The following is a 21,901-nucleotide window of genomic DNA, read 5'->3' as shown; positions in this document are numbered from 1 at the left end:
TAAGTAAGAGGAAGTCATTATTCTTGACACCCACTCAAGGAATCCCTTTTCATTAAAATTAAACAGTAGAGAGGGTTACTTTACTTAATATTAATATAAAACTTGTTTAAAAAAATACTATGACAGAACACATTTTCAGAAGCCTCCAGGAACAACCGAGTATATTATAAATTGTTTGAATGCTTAACAAGGTGTGGTTTACGGATAAAAAATACTTCAGAATTAAAAACACGACATTATAATAACTTTATAATTCCTTGATCGCAGTTTCCTGTAAACAAAAGTCGTGTAGCGCATATTGTATTGGAAGAAAACCCTCGAACTATATCCACGTACGCCTGAATATAATAAGCTATATTATACTATAATCAAAGAGGTGCGTTTGTATGTTTATTGTTTACGCTGACAATTTTCGAGCTGCTATTGTTGTCCATTTTTAAGAAATCAAAATGTTATTAATCCTGATTGCGCGTGGCACATATTATAATATACCAATACTATAACAGTGTAACCCTTTCCACATATTGTAGGCCTCTCCGTTAGTAACAATCAAAAAATTAAAACACAGTAAAATTCGTGACTATCAACACGCGCGCGATCTAGTACGTTATATATATGTGTACAACACCATTAGAGGAACCGATATATAGGGCTATCACACATCGGGTGTTCAAACACAAGTCAACGTCCTCCACCGTTCTAGGTTCAAGGTTCCACGATTGCTTTTGTGACCACGCTGCTGCCAAGAATAATAATAAAAAAAAGTAAAATAAAACCGACAAAACTAGGCCGAAAAAAAATAAAGGATTTCATCATATCACCCATCAAACACTAGCATTTAAATAAAAATTTGTATTTTGAAATTTATAATACTGGCTAGTATGAATTTACTTTGAACCGCTATTAAACTATTTATTTGTTCAATGTTAAGTATATTTCTAGTTTTATTTTGAAGTATGAATACTTATATTAAAATGGAAAAATTAATATTAACAATCGTAACTATGTGCTGGTAACTAAAGGACGGGCGGACATAACGGAGGTTAAATTTAATAGAATGTTTAGAATCTTAGAAACCTAAAACCTATCTGTGTATAATGAAAAATACATAATGTAAAATTACTTAATCTCAGAATAAATAATATTATAATATTATGTTTTTTAGTATTAAGTTGTTGAACTAAAAACAATTTCTTATGCGTATATTATTATTTATATTACTGCAGCTTTATTAAATAATCATGAACTACAATATTGGTAAATACCTATTATAGTTGAATTCATTTAAGTTAAAACTATCAAATTTAGTATTTTATAAGTAAAACCCAGATTATACTAGGTGTACATACTTATAAAATATCATTAAAAAATAACTTAATAACTTAATTTAATTTATTTGTGATATAATTTATTCGACTCATATACGCGACTAGTTGAAATTTAAAATCGACAGTCCTAAGTTTAAAGAATATTAAACTTAATTGTACGGTTTAAAATAGTCTTCAACAATGATAATCATATATACCAAATTAACCATAACTGAAAGTACTTGACACCGTAAATATATATACCTACATTTGATTTTAACATTTTTAATTTGATTGTATCTTACCTCTTGAACGGTTTCGGTTTTTACGTCAACAGCGGCTGCTTCCTTAATTGTTGGTTTGGATTTATCTTTTTTAGAGAAACTGATGGTTCTGAACGACCAGGATTTCTTCTTCTTGCGTTTCTTTTCTGCAGATGCTTGAACCTCTTCTGTAGCTGTTTCGTCAGTTCCAGTTTTAGACAATTCATCGGCAATAGTCTCCAAATCACCATTAGCTTCAGAAATCAGTGCCGCAACTTCGGTTATTTCTACTTCAGTTTTAACAGGTTCTTTGACATCTTCGGTTTCAGCAGTTTCCTGGGAAAAAAATTATTATAATTTTATCAAATTCTACAAACTTTGCCATATTTATAAATATTTAATATAACTAAGACGTATTTATAGTACAGGTCATTTTTTTTGACGATAATTTCAACGTAATAAAAAAACGAAATATGCAAATCTGTCTGCATTAATATTTTAGCACTTTTAAGTCTATATTATGAACCCTAAGCTTAATTTAAACAATCATACAACAATAGATCAATTTTTTATTATTAATTTACTATGTTCTAATTTTTGGTTGGATTCAAAAATTCAAAATTATTTCACAGTTGTCAACCGATAATTGAGTAAATCACATTTATTATTATTATATTAGGAAGCACTATCATTTTTGATTTATTTACAATAGGAAACTAATCTTTTTATTTTTAAGCAAATAATTTCATCGTTTAGGGGAGAAACTACGTAAACCTACGCAAATAATAATTTATTTTCTTGATGCTCGAAGACTTTAAATAATCCCTGGCATTTGACATTATGACTTATGTCTACCATTTGTTATTAATATAATATTATTGTCTAATCTGATGTATATCTATAAAGAATATATTGAACTGTGTTAGTATTTAGTTATTTGAGAAATTATTTTAGCAAATTCAATATGCCTACGAAAAATAAAATGTTTGCATAACCTCACTATTCATAAAGTGTGGTATTAAATATTTGAATTACTTAAATAGTGATATCGTGAGTTATAATGTAACTAGTATTAAAACGTATTATCTATGTTATTATAAGCATAGGTAATATAGATAAATTCAATTAAGTTTAAAGTACAGATTCACGTGACAAACAATAGATACCGATTTTATATTTACGAACAAAAGAATGTTAGCCGAGACAATCATACATTATTTAAACAACAGAATTTAAACGATATCATTTTGTGGGCTATATATATATATAATGTCGACTCTAAATAATAATCCGAAACTTAAATATATAACACATTAACAAATTTTTTTTATACAACTGTTAGTCTTTTCTTTTTTTTGAAAACCCACTTAAAAAAAATATTATTGTTACACCTAGTAATAGTTTTTAACCTTTTTACTCTTTAGAATGACACATCCATTTTTATAGGTACCTATTCTAAAGCAAAATGTTTTTCAGAAAAAATCATTTTATAAACTGAATAAATGTAATAAATTCAATCGTGTCAAAAAATATTTCTTAAAATGTTCAGTTTTCTAAATAATGAGTGTGCTAAGGTTATTGTATAGTTTGCGCTATAATAATATTATTATATTAAAAAGGTAATTAGGAGTTTACGTGGTAAATCATATATGTATACTTATATTATAATATTCACTATTTTTTGACAATCCGCAATGGTATGACACAAACAAAATATTTCAGATGAACAATTAATGTTATCTAGTAATTTCATTAAGAAATTATAATATTAAATCATAAAATACAATTTAATATAATTACTAAACAATTAATATTGTAGAATATTTATAGAATGAAATGTTCAAGTTATTGTAATTTACAGTCCATGTTCATGACCCGATAATTAAAAATAATTCAACAAAATATAATATAGAAAATACAAAATAAGTTTTATTTTAACAAGTAATTCATTTTTTTGGATGAATCAATATTTATTCCTAATTAAATATGATAAATTATTATCAAGCCAAACATTAGATAATGGAATTTATACTGAGAATATTTCACTACTCGCATACCTACCATAGAGCATAACAACTAACAAGATAAAACAACTACAAATCAAAGGTCTAGGTCAGATTACAAACTGAAGTAAACCGTGACGCTAAAATTAACATAGGTTAAAAACAAAAATGCTTAAATACAACTGAATATTTAAAATAAAATAATTACGGACATTACATAATTATACTGTTATAATTAATCTATTGGACCTCTTAAAATATGTTTTGTTTTTAAATGATTTATCCGGATCAAAGTATTTATTAAAAATAATAAAAATATTTTATTTATAACACCTTTGTAATAAGAGTCTTGAACTCATAATATGATTAAGATGTTTGCACGTAATATGTCGCTATAACATTGTTGTTAAATAAAATATAAAATATAATAAATAATAGTAGATCCCATTAAAATCAATGATTTATATTAAATATTTTCAACGTGCCATATTGGGACAATAAACTAATCGCTATTTCTACAATCAACCTATTATATAAAACTATGCATGTTAAGCTTTCTAATATCATATGAAATATCCTAAGTAAAATTTTAAAAATGGAATACTATATAATTTATTTTTATAAAATTGTTTAATAATTTTTACAAAATCATACCTTTTCATCTATGTGGGGTGTTGATCCATTCTGTTTGGTTGTTTCTTCTACTCCACCATTTGCCTCAACCACTTGTTTTTCGTCAGCTGAAGCAGTTGTAATAGTTCCATTTTCCAAAGGTTCTCCAGCTGCAACTTTTTCTGCTTTTGTGGCTCCGGCAGATATGTCAACAGATCTTTTGCTTTGTCTGGCTCCCATATTGTGTAATTTATTCAATTAGCCACCGAAATGAAGAAAAACGGTTTTATGCGTGTATACAACTTAACAATTACAAAATAAACCACTATACAGTGGTTATTCTTCCGATTAACAGTGTTCGATTTGTGACACAGCTTCTTTGTCAAATTATTCTGAAACAATAATAACGAAAAAATCAAAATTGGTTATCGTTAGCCCCACCACTAATCTAAATGTCACACCAATGCAGCGTTATCTGTGAAAACACTAGTCTAAATTGTCGGCGGGGAATTTGTTCATCGAAAATAAAGAATTATAATTTGTATAATACTCAGATTATCTGTATTTAACGATTTATTATTCAATAACATAAAAAGTTGGTAGTTAAAATGAGAAGTAAAACAAACTACTGGTTACAATACGTTTAAAATTAATAAAATAAGCAACAGTAACAATCAATATTTAGTTAAAACATTGGAGAAGATAGTGATGATTTCCGGTAATACACGGTGTTCAAAAGAAAATATCATAGTTTGTATTATTAAACAAAAATATAGTGGAACATGAGAATGCATAAGGTACGTGATATAAAATAAACGTCCATCTATACGTGCGTCGTATACGAGCGTGTTGCACTGATAATAATAAAAATTAGATAGATAGACTAGTGGAAAGCGATTGACTTGGCCACCAGACATAATTCAATTTGAACGGGTATGTCTTGCATACATCCTGTGATCATTACCTTTGTCCTTGAACCGAGTTGTATTATGTTAGTTATGATGTATATTTAAGTTATACTATGTTACTTAGACTTTTGTTATGCTATGCAGACCCAATGCAAAATGTAAAGTATCAAGCAGAGATTTGCAGCGACAGTTTTGAAAGAGAAATGTAATATAATTTCACTTATTCCAACCAAATAAGCATCTTTTACGACAGTAATATTGTAAGCACAACATATTATTAATTGCTACCTGTTAGATGCGATCGCACGTTTTTAATTTCAACGAACAATTAATGGTTCATTATATTTTAAATCTTTTCTGACATAATAATACATGTAGTTCAATAAATATGATTTTTATTTTTTTTTTTAAATTTATTATGTTAGATTGGTTATAAATCGAACATCAACAACATTAAAACTCAAGAAGCCAAACAATATTACAAAAACTGATGTTTTTATAACTACTAAATAATAAATTATGCTAGTATGAAATATTTTAAATCATTAAAGATTCTCTTAACTATTGTTGTGCATTAATCATTAATACAGCATAATAGAATAGCTAGGTATCAAATATTTTATGATGTCGGATGATTAAATTATCTTATTTTCTGCACAACTATGATATAAAATTTTGTAAGTACAATATACATTTTATATGAGATGTAGACCTTTGCGATTAAAGATCAACAATTTTGATAAGAAAATAAAACCAGACAATCGAATAACCGTACAGGTGGTATATTTGATAATTAATTCCGGCTGTAGTTGATCAATAAATAGGTGTGATTTTTAAAACTATCTATTAACATAAAGACGCTACAGATTAAATGTATTTGTAATTTTTAATAAATGCATGTTTTAAAAATGGAAAATTAATTTTTTTCTCAACGTTTTATTAATGTTTAAAATTAATTATTCGTATATTAGCTACTAAACTGTCTACATTTCTACCGAGTATAATATTGATATAATAAAATAACAATTTGAAAATATTTTTAATTTCTTAATTTGTTCCTTTAAGTATAATTTAATATGAAAATATAAAACAGCAACTATTTAATAATGAGCCCACTCTAAATGATTTTATTAAACAGTGACGAATATTAATGATCTATTTTAATTTAAGTCCATAAATAATCGATTGTACTCAAACTTAACACGTTCCTAAAACGTTAATCACAATCATGCCGTACCTGACTTCAAGCGATCTATATTAATAAATGTGTTAATAATACGGATTATACAACAACACAGATTACTAACATGAATACAATTTTATTTCAGACCAAGTACCTAAAAAAGGTGGGTATAACTTTAAATAAATAAATAAATACTATAAAATAAAAATAGAAATATTATTAATGTTTTCTTTTTATTATTAATATAAATAGTTTTGTGTAAAATGTATAAGTAGATAATAATATATAATATTATAAAATAGTACAAAATTACTTATTCATTAATTAAATTAAGCAGTAAAATATAAACATTACATTAGGAATAGATAAATTGTATAATATAATAACATTTATTCGTAATACCATTGATTATGAATACTTTAATAATATAATTTATTATTATAATACTAATATGTATTCATAATCAATGGTAATACATTATGCAAATTTATAAGTATTTTTTACTAAATAATTAATGTTGGATTTTTTGTATTACATTATGAATAGTTTAAAAAAAACATAAATATAAAAGTTCAACCAACATAGTTATTATCATATGATAGATTATTAAGAACTTTTTCATATCAGCAAACCTATTTAAAATTAAAACATCGTGTTGGTTATTACCCCGGTAACACAAAAATAAAAATAAATATACAAAGACGTGTTATGAAGTATTTTATATTTTGAAGCATATAAGTTAGTTAATGATAAAACAATATTATAAGGTACTTGTTTTATTTTGATTTATACCTATTAAACGTTATTAAAATGCAGATGTAAATAAATAATTAATAAGCTCTAATTTTTGATTTAAAGAATAACTTTTTATACATTTTACTAAATAGGAAAATAGAGGTTTGGCTCAAAAGAATTAAAATGAGGATTATAATTACAATTATAGTAATATTATACAGCCAATAATTAGTTCATCAAATTACACCCTACTATTGAAAAAGTTTTTTATAAGAGCTTTTTTTGTAATTAAACTGAATTACCCGAAATAGCTTTGAAAAGTCCTTATCATAACGTATCTACAAATGAAAAGGTAAGGTATTAATAATTTGCATTGTAGGAGTGCAGATTAAATGGATGTACCTATATAGCGTGTAGACTTTTTGGGTGAATCAATAAATAAAACAACTATTCACCATCCATTTCAATGGACAACTTATAACGGTAGATATACACGCTAAACATAAGACGACACTTTCTCCCCTTTCGTCTGCCGCAACCGACTGGGAAGTAGTGACTCATCGTCGACGCCAGTGGTTTTCAACAGTTCCACTGTTTATACTGGACAGAGGGTAGTCGAATGAGTCATTTATCGTTATATTGATTATTTTATAAAACTCCGCATTAAAGTTAGGTGCGATATATTTGCATATTTTTAAACCTATTTAACATATTTAGTTGGGACATATTCATAATATTGTTTGTAGATAACAAAAATGCAATACAATTTAATAAACTACTGAGATATTAATAATAATGTTGTAATAGCATAAAAATAAATGGTCGTTATTTTTCTGTTTTAAAAAATATAAACACACACATCTGTATGAATTATATTTTATTAAAAGTAAAATATTATTACAAAATAGGTAACATATTAAGTACATTGAATTCATGAAATTAGCAATAAAATAGAACATTTGATTGTAAAAATATGTAAGTTAAGACATTTTCGGAAATGCTTAACAATGTTACAGCTGGCAAATGTCTGAATCGAATATTATACTACTATGCTTAAGACAATACTATAAAAGAAAAGCTGGCAATAATTGAGGTTTGACGTGGTAATTAGACGATTTCTCCCAGGCTATATTGGTTGTGTAGGACATTTTTGCCCTGTTGATTTTTACAAAGGGTCATTTCAAGTGATGGTTCCAATAAAAAAAAAAAATAAATATAAAATATTTGAATGTTAGTTAAAGCAATTCAGATATCGAATTCATTATCTATAATATTATGTATCTAATAAAATATGGTTCATTCTAAAAAATAAAAATACGAAGACTTAAAACTTTGTGTTTACTATTTAGGGATAACAAATGTAGAAATGTTATGTCAAAATAACTAATATTTTTAATATTTAAACCATTACAAATACTAAATTAAAAAATAATATTAATATACTATTCATTTTAAATATGTATTATTATAATACAACTTTTTATTGTATCAAATAAGATACAAAAGAATCAACAAATAAAAATATTTTTTTTCTCGAAATAATTCAAGTAATACGAGGAAACATCAGCTTTAAAAAAAGTACATTCTTAACCAGGAAAGTGTCCTAATCAGCAAAAATAGGAGGGATAATAGTTCTAGAATCTAGATTATCGTTCGTCACAAGAAGCATAAGAAGTAAATGTTATAATAAAAATTAACATTCATATACAATACAAATTGTAAGTAGCTAATTAAAATTCGTGTACATTATAATAGAAGTCAGCAATAATCATTTACACAGAACTAACCATTAAATATTTTAACAAAATAACTTTTTGAGAAAAATTGTAACAATAATTAATAAACTATGCAACAAGCAATAGCTAAATTATTATAATCTTGATAATTAAGATTATACAGAATACGATTATAAAGAATAAAATAATATATAGGAACATAACATTAGGTATGTACCTATAATAAATTAAAACGATGACCTTGCTCGAAATTCAATGTCGACATGGCCAACACTGACCCGTGTCGCGAATTGTGTGATAATGATGCGTAATAACGATTCGAATGACTCACTCACTACGGTATTGATCGATTCACGTAAAATTAGTCAGTTTCAACGGATTTGTGATCCGACGATGAGTAACGAGAAAACCACTGATCTATAAATAAGGTAGGTACCTTCAAATTACAATTATACTTTTATTAATATATTATTATTGTTTAATATAATTATTTTATAGGTATATTACGACTATAATACTTATAAGTTAATACTAAACAAGGGAAGTGGTATAATCAAGAAAATAATATAAGTTATATAAACGTTAAAGGATAACGTTAGTCATCCTGTTGGCTATTGATCTATATCGGAAATGTACATAATGAATATAATACGAGTAGGTACATAATTCCTAGCCAATGATGGATAATATAGGGCGTATAGTAAGCTTTAAGATTTAAGATAAAAACATTTCATTAAAACACTGTTGTTCTCTTTTTTTTTACACTAAGTAGTACTCATACACATAAGTTGGAGCATTATTATTAATTAAATGTTATTAAACGTATCCATACATATCAAATAATATTATAGTTGTAATCACTAATGGAGTCTAGGAAAAACATCCCCAAAGCTATACCTAACTGTTGAATACTGTTATCAAAAATAATAATTAATAATAATAAAAAAGCATTCAAATTTATATATGAAGTAAGTCTGGCTTTAGTATAAAGGTATGAGGGTTATGGTAGATTATAGGCATAACATTATCAAAGTAAAAATAATTTAATGAAAATTGAAAGTTTAAGCAATGATTCATAAGAAATTGTATACTGTTCTCTTTATTTAAATAATTTTAATTGAACGAACATACCTATTATTAATATATTAGAATTTTATTTTCTATATCAATACTAAGTAAAGAATTTCAGTCTACATTTTATGACTAGGTCGTAAATGTGATAAACTGTTGAAATAAAATTGCAGAATAGCAATCTATAAATATATTATATTACACATATCGATTAAACGATCGTTGACACGGTTTTATAACTGTTTATAGTTTTAAACTCAACAATTTTCACATAATCCAATATTTATAGTAGCATACCTACTATATTGCTGATTGAATAAATTAAGAGAATACGTGAACGAATATGAATCAGCTGCTGTTCAACTATGTGAATCTCATATTTAAACTAAAATATTAATGAATAATGAATAAAAAAAAATGTGGAAAAAATGAGGAAATATATATTTATTTATTTATATATATATTTTTCATTTTATATTTTTTATTATTTTTTCAGCAAACATTAAACCAATCATACATGCCAAATGCTCTACCGAACACTATATTATGATACTTACCTAAATCTAAAAGAATGACAAAAACTTAATTTAAATCAAAACACTTAAAATTATTGATTTTCAATAAATACGAGAAAATAAGTTACATTCAAATCGTAAAAATTGTTAAAGTTTATTACTATTATAGTACCTATACTTTATTATTATTGATTATTGTTATTCGTAATGTATTCATCGATACCACTATATATTTACTATGTATAATGGCTTAAGAATAACGTTTACATGCATATAGGTACACGTGATTAATTTTTGTATATTGACACAAAAGCATTATTTTAAAGACGATTTAACAAAAAAAATTACTAAGCTATGAAAATAATACTATAAACTAACTAATTTAATTACACTTAATCATATTACTTTGTCTATTCACTAGTATTTTGTTATTTAAATACAAATCAATACGACTAGTGTCAACAAAGAAAGCTCAACAAAATATACAAAAATGTATTTGTTTCTAAATTGTGTTAAGTATGTCTAATATATGTATGCCAGGGTGCACGAACAATTACTAAACTAAAAAACGAATTAAATAATCAATAGTGAGCTAATAGTCCCTTAAACATGATATTTAGTTGTCCGTGATTGGTCCATTAATTTTTATTGAACCATTAGATTTACATTTTTCATGCATTCTGACATTAGTTTGTTAGTCACAACGTTTAATTAACATATATATTTAATATAATATAGGTGTTTGGTTTTCAATAAAACAATAATACGTTAGGCATCGTTCAAATTGATGTTGGTTAAAAATTATTTTTATTTTAAAATTATGTGCAAAAAGAATATTTTATTCCTATACCAACAATATTATACGATGTTAACATTATTTGTTACACCTACATTGGCTACATTTATACTTGGATTTTTGATATTATAGTTTTATAAAGACTAAAAAAATGTAATTAACACGACATAATTAAGTATACTGGATCACACAAACACACATAGTTTTGAACGTCATAACATATATTATTTTATGACGTTAAAATATTTAACCATTTTAATGATGGTGCAATATTATAATCAAATATATTGTTTTAACTGCGTAAATCAACTTCATATTATATAATATTTATAAAATGAAACTCTTTGTCTTTGTTTGCATACTCCAGAATTCAGATAAGACTGTATAAAAATCGAATATATTTTATTTTATCAACATAATACTAATAAAATGTTTTATCAAAATATTTCAACCAGTGAAATCTATACTAATATTATAAAGCTGAAGAGTTTGTTTGATTGAACGCTCTAATCTCAAGAACTAGGTATTCGTTCGAATTGAAAAATTATTTTTAGTTGGATAGTCCATTTATTGAGGAAGGATATAGGCTATATAACATCCCGCTACGGCCAATAGGAGCCCGAGGAGGTGGTCAAAAAGATGTTTTGAGATTTACTATGGAAATGTTTGTTTATAAATGGATGCTATTGGTTATATAATATTATATTATAATCTATAGGGGAAATAACTAGTAGAAATCGGGCAGATAAGGTACAAGCATATATCAAATCGAATTTTCGCACACTGCCTACCAGGGTGACTGAGTTGCACTTACAGCAGCGAGTTACATCCCCAAAAGGAGTTGAACATTCTCGATTTTTTTTTAAGAGTTATCATTTTTTACAAGCCACGAAGTGCGCGGGTTCAGCTAGTATTGTTATATATACACGTAACCGGTGGCGTATCCAGGGGGGTAGGAGGTTTAATAAATGATTTTCAGATAAAATTCGTCAAAAATGAATTAAATCCCTCCCGAAAAAATTCTGGATACGCACTGCACGTAACTTAATATTTGTTATTTATGTAAAATTGATTGAACTATAAATTATTATAAAATAAGAAAATTATCTGTTAAAAAAAATTATAATTTTCACCATATAGCATATAATATAAAATGTTATCAATACTAGGGAGGTAAATCTAATTCACTAGACGAAAATAAAAACCGTTGTATACATATCAGGAAAAAAATGTAACGCAAATGACTACCTCCTAATTAGAATACAAAAATATCAAGTTTCCTGTGGTCACGGTTTCGGTTTTCATTGATATAGTCATCATGTCAAATTACATTACTCGAGTCGAGAGATACGTATTACACAAGTCGATTAAACATGTGAGGAAGTTCACAATAGAAAACAAATAATATCATCAGTGGAATGTCGCTTCAGTCTTAATTCGGAACTTTTACAAGGCATGCAGATTACTTATAACCACTCTTCAAAATATAGAGAATTAAGTAAATTATAATATAGATAGTCGGTACTTAATTTTCCTTTATCCTAAATATGACATATTATGCATCTTTCAAACTTATCCAATTATTATATGATTATAAAAATATAACTATATTTTCTCAAAAATATTAATTATTTAAACTCTAAGTTAGTAATATATACCCAAATATTAGCGAAAATCCTTTCATTACAAAAAAATATGTCTAACCTAACCTATATTTAACACATGTAATTCTGTATGATAAACAACTTAGTATAACATCTGGCTAACATAGCATCTATAAGTATATATTTTGTTTGTTTTTATTTCTCAGAAGATAGTATCAAATATAATTTAAATGCATTGGGGTTTGAGACAATTTAAATAAGAGGTTTTACTCGCATGTGTTGTCTCGAACAAGGCTTACTTAATAATTTCATGTTAAATTCCCCGTAAATTATTAAGATAGGACATTTGGCTCCAGGGAAATATAACACGTTATTTAGCCATAGATATTTAAAATTTAAAATTGACTGATGAAAATTATATTTTAGGCAATGAATTTAAATTTAATAATTTAACTGAAATTGTATATTTCTAAAAATAATAAGTAATTTTATTGTAAATAATTTAAACACGATATTGGCATTTTTAATTGTAAATAAATAGCGACTAAAATATCAAAACAAAAATTATTATGTAAATAGATTTTATTGTACCTAAATATTTATATAGTTTACTTATATTATTTAAAAATTTAATTTAACTGATGAAAAATATCAGTAATATTTAAAAAATGTTATATTTTATTACCTATTATAAATTATAGAGACTGAAATTTTTTGCTTTATAAAAAGAATTAAAATTTTAAATAAAAAAATAATAGGTATATTGATTTAAAATACCGGGGGACCAAATGTTTTATCTTAATAATTGGCGGGGTCAAAACATCCGTGGACTTTTTTTGACGGGGTCAAATACCAAGACATAACATTTCCTAAGGGGGCTCCAGTCGGTCTTGTTTTAACCCTTTCAGACAGGAAATTAATATTATACGTGATGATATTAAAATTAATTGTAAGCGTGTGCGAAGTAAACCAATACTAGTATGTGTGAGTATAATCTGTAATATCGTTTTCGTTCAATATTTCCAGAAATGTCCTGAATTATAACAGTAAGCAAGCCGCTCGCATAAATCCAGCAGGTAGCCTAAGTAGGTGGTTATTTATATTCGTTTTCAATTTACTTATGTACACGCAAGCATTGACAAAGATATTAAATTATGATTTTCAATTTAAAAAGTGGTTTTTAGATCAAAAATCCAGACAAAACTGAAGGAATTTGATTTGTTGGATTTCAATTTTTAAAACCGATTTTCATTGATTTCTATTTTCCAATTTTACACGGTCTCAATAGAGACGATTTTGAGTACTAATCTATTATTGTATTTATATTATTCATTATGACACTAACAATAATTGAAATATTAATAACCACCTCTGTTCAAACTTGGAATCCGTCAAACCAAATTCCTCCAGTTTTGTCTGGCTTTTTGGTCTAAACGTCACTTTTTTTCATCGCCCTCTTAAGCTAAAATGGCATGTGGGTTGTTAATTATTGGTCCTACAATATATTATCTTCGGCGCTACGTAGGGTTTGAGAACCGGCAATAGATTTCTAACCAAGAGGTTTGAAAACCTTCATTCTCCCCATAAATTGTAAACAAAATACATGCTCAATATTCCATTGTAATTTTATGTTAACAATTTTGGTTTTTTAGAAATTATTCAACGACAGTGATAAACTAAAAAGTAAACAAATGTATGTAGAAACATTTAAGAAGTTGGTACATAAATAATATTATATTATGTTAGATCTAAGGATTGTTTAACATGTAAAATAATTGACTATTATCAAAGAGGTTTGATAGGTGTAAAAAAGAATATAGTATATAGATAACAAGAGCAGAATACGTTTTTTGTAGATTTAAATGGACTTCAAGTGAAACGGTTCCTCGCACTGCATATACGCATCAAATCAAAATGCCATGAAAATGTTTTGGGCTTTTCACTTTTCATTGTTTGAGGGGGCGCACGGAGTTGTTGCTTTCATTCGATTTGTTACGTGTTCGTAATAAATTTCACTATTATTTATTCCGATCGCGACAATGTGAATCCGGCGCACGAATGCACGATGCGCATTAAATACCGACGATTCGCCGCCACCAGTTCTTATTGTGATCGAGACGATAACTACCGGCTGCCTCCTCTTTACCATTCCGTCCACGCACGACGACGACGCATTTTGCTTTTCAACAACATAACATGAATAGTACCGTATTTTCACCAACAGTCTACAGACAATTGTCAACAAGGACCAAACAATTTAAAACGGTTAATAGAGTAATCCAAAATATTAATCAAAGTTATTCCTAGGTAATATGAATATTACGAGCAAAAAAATATATTTATAGAACATTTTCAAAAAAAATTTGACATATTATTCTGCTAGTAAAAAGAAACTACATCGTACACAGCAATACTATGTCGAATATTTATTTATTGTTAATATTATGAAGCAATCAACATGGATATTCAAAACAACGAATAACTATAAGGGGCTCACAAATAATATACAAACATTTAAATATAGTCATAAGACATACACAATGCATAAACACAGGCTAAGGAAATCTATTTCCGTGATAAAACATCCGGTGGTTTCATGTTTACTCGAAGTATTCAAGCATCCGAAAATAGGATGAAAAACAAACAAGAGCCATCCTCGTTTAAAATCTGGGTATGGTCAACTCGACCATACCCGGAGGCTGAACGAACCGGTTTCTAAACGCCGTTTCATGCTTATAAAATGTTATCTTAAATACTCATATGGAGGATACTTATTACTGGATAATTTTTCACGGTTCAAGGTCACGGGTCGTACGTACCGAGGATTGTGTCGGATTACATAAATAAATAAAAAATAATTTACAGGACTTTAACAACGCTGCTAACGTTGTTCCTTCGCAGCTATCGGGAGAAGAACGAGTTTTTACTAACCTGTATGACACACAAGGTGATAGAGTTAATCTATATCAGCCAATGACAAACTTGGTGCCCCTCTCTATTGCCAAGTTTCAATCCGCTGTAATCGATCAACAAAGAAATCGTGTGTACCTATATCTTTATTATTTTTTTCAGTTGTAAAAAATATGACCTTCCCAAGGGAATGGGGAACGAATTGAAGATTTTCTTTCTTAGGGTTCTTTCTCTAACGTCCACTAGTTGTTAACGGCGAAAGTAAAATAAAAAAAAACCATCTGAATATATTAATAGGTAACTAATATTTTACTTTCCATAAAATAGTTGTAATTATGAGTATAATATTATACATATTCTATTTCTGAGAGAGCGTATCTACAGTATCGTGGAAATGTTTTTATACCACCCAATCATTATAGCTCCAATATATCAATACACAAAAAAGTAGATTATAAAAAAGAAAAATTACCATTCAATGCAACGTGATCAAACCTTTTGAACTAAAAGTATAAAGAACTAGGTATGGTTGACACATTTAAATGTCTACCTATGGTAGTCCAATAAAAGATAAATAAAAAAGCAAGTACATATAATATTGGCATTTTGAACATAATATACCATATGGAAATATGTAATATATGAAAAATGGTCACTTAAGATGGTTGGTTTGTTTTACAAAGTTACATCTTGAAAATATTTTGTAGATACTAGATAGATGCAATATATTATATTATATATAGATTCGAAATTATATTACAAAAATACAGGTTTCGCTAAAGTGGAAGGGAGACGTGAATCTCATTAATAAAAAAGATGCAGCCGATACTGGAATATATTCTGTATACTTAAATAATACATAATACTGAACATAATACATACCTGACAAATAAAAAAATAAAAATTATGTTCGATATAAAATTTGAAATTAAAGCATTCTAAATATTATAACTCGATAAGATATTATAGACTTAAAGTATACCAAATTTCGCAACAATATAATAGTATTTAATAGTATATGTAAACTATGTAGGTAGGTAGGTATAGTTATCTATTTAAATAACTTTTAAGTATAACTTTTCCCATCAAGAAAGCCGCAAGCATATTTTGTTCTTCTTATCTTGGTTTCACTTGTACATATGGAATAAAGTATTGTGCAACAAAGGTCAAATTACAACATAATTTACGGTTGGAAGTCAAGCCCTCCAGGTGATCAACTTCAATAAATCATCTGAAAAAGGGTTAACGCTTATGGAAAAAATTCTTAATACTAAAAGTAATATCTAACTATTATTTTTAACGCTATACTGTGACCACGTGAAATATAACTGTAATTGGTGGTAATGATAAAATAATGGTAAGTAGGTACACCTAAGGTATTTATTAATATCAAGTTTTCACGCCAAGGCAGTTGTTGCTAATTAAACAATTATCTAAGATGTAAAAAATGTATGTTTAAACCATTGATTAATAGCATAGAAAATATTTAATTACAAGTACTATTGTTATTTAATTCACCAATTTAAGCCAATTTTAGGTTGTTGAGAGTTCTTATAGGATAATTTTTACTATAATACCAATGTTTAAATTAAAATTAGAAGTTCAGTGTTCAACACACGTACTAGAAATAATTTACAGTATAAACACACCGCACAGGTTTATGGGTTTAAAATTAATTTAATATTAACAAGGAGATAGAGGCTATCGTTTAGATTTTGTTGCATAATAGGTACATAACATTTGAATACAATTGCAAAACGTGAACTCTTCAAACAAAATATTATATACCACCTTACTTTTGATAACGATACTGCAATAGATAAATCGTGAGTAGAAAATATATACTGTAAACATTAACTCGGTCATTATTGTGTAACCGGATTCCAACGAAAATTGTGACATTTTTTCTTCGTGACGTAGATCAAATTTATATTAGGTAATATCATTTAATATTAATTAATATCTAAGATAAGTGTGAAAATATTGGCATTCCACCGCGTCAAAATCTTCTGAATAAATTGTAAGTAACTGTAAGCTCAATCCCAGAATTTGTAAAATTTAATTTTAATTTACAATTTTTCGAGGTTGGGTGGTGGGTTGGGTTGTGATGGTGGCGCACAAAACATAATTCATTCAATAACTTCAGAACATTCATTTAAAAAATTCCGATAACAAGCATACAATTACTTACAGTTAAAATACTAAGAAAAAAGGTAAGTACTTAAAATTGTTTGAATTTTTTTTTTTTGGACAGGGGGCCAAACACATGACTACAATGGACAGTTTTATTTGAAAAACAAATTTACAAATAGAATACGTAAAATATGTATGAATTGAAACGAACGATGATTGCGTAATCATAAAATTATCTGTACTCTGCGCAATAGTGTCTATTTTCTAGAAAGACAATTAAATACATCTCGATTAGTAAGAATCCTTTAATAAAGGTATTACTTTTTCTAATTTTGTACAAGACCAAATTTATGTTGACACAAAACGTTAATGCAATTTAAAATACTTAAATAAAATGTTTTCACCTGCACCCAATGATTCTAGTCATTTTTGGGTAGGTCCCCGGATATTTTACTTATTTGATTCTAGACTACACCTTAAACAAATCTACTAGGAAATAAAAAAAGAAGCAAAATGCCAAAATAATTTAAATGGGACACAACCAAACAAAATACTATCAAAAATTAAAGGGAACGCCTGGCGCCATGATAACACAAGGTAAGCTTACATAAGGTTAATGTCTTGATAAATATATAAGAAACATTATAGGTACCCATATATTATGTGTGTTCCACCATTGAATTTTCAATTTACCATGAGTCATATGCTTTTAAAAATGTTTTAATTATTACATTCGAATATATATTACAGAGTAGATTACAAATATTGATTAGAAACTTTATATAGGGAAGGAAATATGGGTAGGTATAACTTTAATTACCACACACCTCAATAGTAATAGTTTAAATTACAAAAAAAAAAAAAAAAGAGTATATAAATCCAATTATTCATATAGGTAGAGTATAAAATTCAAATTGTGACAAAATTACACTTTACAAACCATTTTGTAGTAAAAAATGTATAAAATATTAAAATGTTCTTCTTGAAGAGGTTAGGTTACCCAGTACCCATGCATTTGTTGTCTCAGTCCTACACACGTACGACATACCAAAATATGTTCGTTCTCTAGTTTCAATACTGTGTTGTTAGTTTTGATATTAGAGTGAATTAACCATTAACCATTGATATTAGAGTGAATTTATCAAACTTTTAGGTAAAAACACATTATCTGTGCTTAAGCGACGGTGATTTATTAATATTTTCATTTATGGCAAGATATGGGTGTGTGGTATATCAAAAATTGAAAATGGTCATATCCGGCTTGAAAATTAAAATATCAAATAAAAGCCGACGCTTAAGCACAGATAATGTTCTTATCTAAAAATGTGATAAAATATCAATTAATTTTAATATAAAAACTAACAGCACACTGTTGAAACTAGTGAACGAAAATTGTCTGTGTCGTTAGTGTGTAAGACGGAGACAACAAATGCATGCGTAGCATCCTCTTTATAGTTTCCTTGCTGAACCCAAAAATCTTTCACATATTATATAAAAACAACATTTTTTATGAGACATAAATTTCAAATTTTAACAAAATTGAATATTAAAACAAAAATTACCTAACGATTTCAGTTTTTTTTTGTAATTAAAAAATATTTACGATTAATTTTAAGCAACTGGCTATACTAACAGTTTATACTGTATAATAGTAGACACCGACTAATAGTAAAATAAATTACTATAATAATTAATAGCATTATAATTATAAAATATATGATAACACCTATAAATTATCTACTTAGTAATATATAGGCTAGCGACCGTCTCCCCTTAAAACCGTGTTTCGTATTCAATGGTTTATCATTATATTCAAATTTAACACATACATTACAATGACCTACTCAATTACGAGGTATACTCGACTCCTATATTATGTACAAACAACAGAGCGGTTGTTCCTTTTTTATTTTAATTTTTGATTAAATATTTTATTGAAAATATAAATACAAATTACGATTAAATTCGAACGACTAAACGAAATGTTTAGATGGCTTACACAATCGTTGAGGCCTTATGTTGTCCGGTCCGTACATTATATTATAAGAAAAAATTACGAACTCAACATTTGACTATACAGTTTTGAATCGGTTAGTAATGTGACCAAACAACAATCTCATATTGGTATTCACAACATGAACAGGAGAAAATCTTGGGGGGTCCTAAATGTACTAAATAGTAGTTTATTCTTTACATCTCGACGAGAACAATTCAAAAATAATCTTATGCCACTAGTCATATAGGTACTCATATCTTATGACTTATGGACTAAATTAATCAAACACGCCGGTAGGCTTATCATAACATATACTTATAATAGATTAATTAGGCACCACAATCGATGATGCACGGTTCGTAAATAACACGGTTTATTATCTTTAATTTATACTTAACAGTGTTAATTTAACGTTAGCTTAAAAATAACAATGAAGGTAGGAAGGTATTAAGAGTTGATACTTTTCATGAATTGACTCAAGTTGTAGTCATTAATATTTTGTATAGAAAAACACGTTAACTACAATTAATTTTTTACAAGTCTTAAACCATATTTTATAGAATTTTTTTTCAATTATAGACCAAGTTACATACACACTCAGGTATGAATACACATTTTAAATATTAATTCAAGCAGATCTTCATTTACAACTACTGTGACCACATTTTACCGTGTATCTACTTTATTTTAGGCACATAATCATAACTACTTATTGAACAATGTATTATAAGGATTTTTTTAGCTGTTAGTCAAATTAAATTACTATATTGATACAGTCTAGTATAAATTATATATAGATAAACTAGGTATAATATTATAAATTATGATGATATAAACTATGATCTAATACGTTCACTTTCTACGATGTGGGCGTAAAAATAACTCCTGGATATAATCCAAATAGTCGCATGGTCATGTAGGTATTATATTATAAATCCAGTATAAATCTCAACTAATCTGTATTGATATAAATAAAAGTTGATATTATCTAAATCTTAAGTGTATACTACTTTAAAGACTTCTACATTTTAGCGCACCGATAAAGAATCAGATTGTAAAATCAATACATGTCTCTCAATATTATAAAAATGAAAATTATTTGAACTTAATTTCCCGAGCGTTTAGTCACTGGTCACGGGCTGCTACCATTTTACGTATATAATTTTGTAACAGTAAAAAATAAAGAAAGAATAAAAAAATCGGTATCTCTGTATTATAACCCATTGTTATACCCCCACCACGAGTTTAGACCGTATTCTGACGAAACAAAGAAATAGTTGGTTATAATCAAAATTGCTAACAAAGTAAAATAAACTCGCCTGTATTATTATCATTATTATGTTATACGAATTCTGACAAAACATCAGGTGCGCATGTCCGTTTTAGTATAAAGTATAACTAGATAAAACCAACTGCAGCAGCACTGATCTACTCGAACGACTATTAAATCCTACAATTTGTTTGATTATATTATTTATGTAAACGAATAGGTATACATTATTCTTAATATTATATAAATACACAGAAAACATAAAATACGTAGAATACAAATATTGTAATAAGACGAAATCCGAAAATCACAATGTCTGACGCCGTTTTTAAGCAGTAAAAATAATAACTCGTTTTTCGGAATTGATATCGTTAAACTCTTGTAGAGATAACATAAAATACGGTGAGTACGGAGTACATTGGGCGTTATCACAACATTATAAAATTGTTATTTTTTAATGCCAGGCAGTTATGATGGTTAATATTAAATGTTATATTAGTTGTACGTAATATAATAATAAAATATTATAACGATCCTCGTGATCATATTCATGCGATTGCAGTGACTGGGACTGCCGGTAGGGCGAAATGAGGGTCGTCGATGTGTGTTGCGCGTATACTCGATTTTGTGAACTGTTCCACTGCGTTTTGCGTTATAGTAATATACCCTTTCGGTTTGTAGGTATAAAAAATTTCGCAGTTTATGGCAACATGGCCAGGCTGATACCCCACTGCAATGCGTTGTCGCACTTTTACAGTGTTGTACTCACTCACACACACTCGTTTACCATCTGACTCGTGATCGCCATATTGCTCCCCCACACGACTACTACACATTAGCTCAAACATTCCACACGCAC

At 27.4% G+C, this 21,901-nt stretch overlaps 1 protein-coding gene across 1 annotated transcript in view; it reads right to left on the bottom strand.

The window, feature by feature from the left end:
• LOC132946268 (A-kinase anchor protein 200-like) overlaps positions 1–21,901 on the bottom strand; it is a 38,116-nt gene that overhangs the window by 10,498 nt on the left and 5,717 nt on the right. Inside the window, exons 2-3 of the mRNA XM_061016172.1 lie at positions 4,228–4,577; positions 1,613–1,906 (exon numbers count right to left, since the gene is read on the bottom strand). Of these exons, the coding sequence (XP_060872155.1) occupies positions 1,613–1,906; positions 4,228–4,425 (492 nt within the window). The 5' untranslated portion in view covers positions 4,426–4,577. The remainder of the gene's footprint in view (positions 1–1,612; positions 1,907–4,227; positions 4,578–21,901) is intronic.

The sequence above is a fragment of the Metopolophium dirhodum genome, chromosome 6 (genome assembly GCF_019925205.1).
Source record: "Metopolophium dirhodum isolate CAU chromosome 6, ASM1992520v1, whole genome shotgun sequence".
Lineage (NCBI taxonomy): Eukaryota > Metazoa > Arthropoda > Insecta > Hemiptera > Aphididae > Metopolophium > Metopolophium dirhodum.
This window is presented reverse-complemented; position numbering and strand designations above follow the sequence as displayed.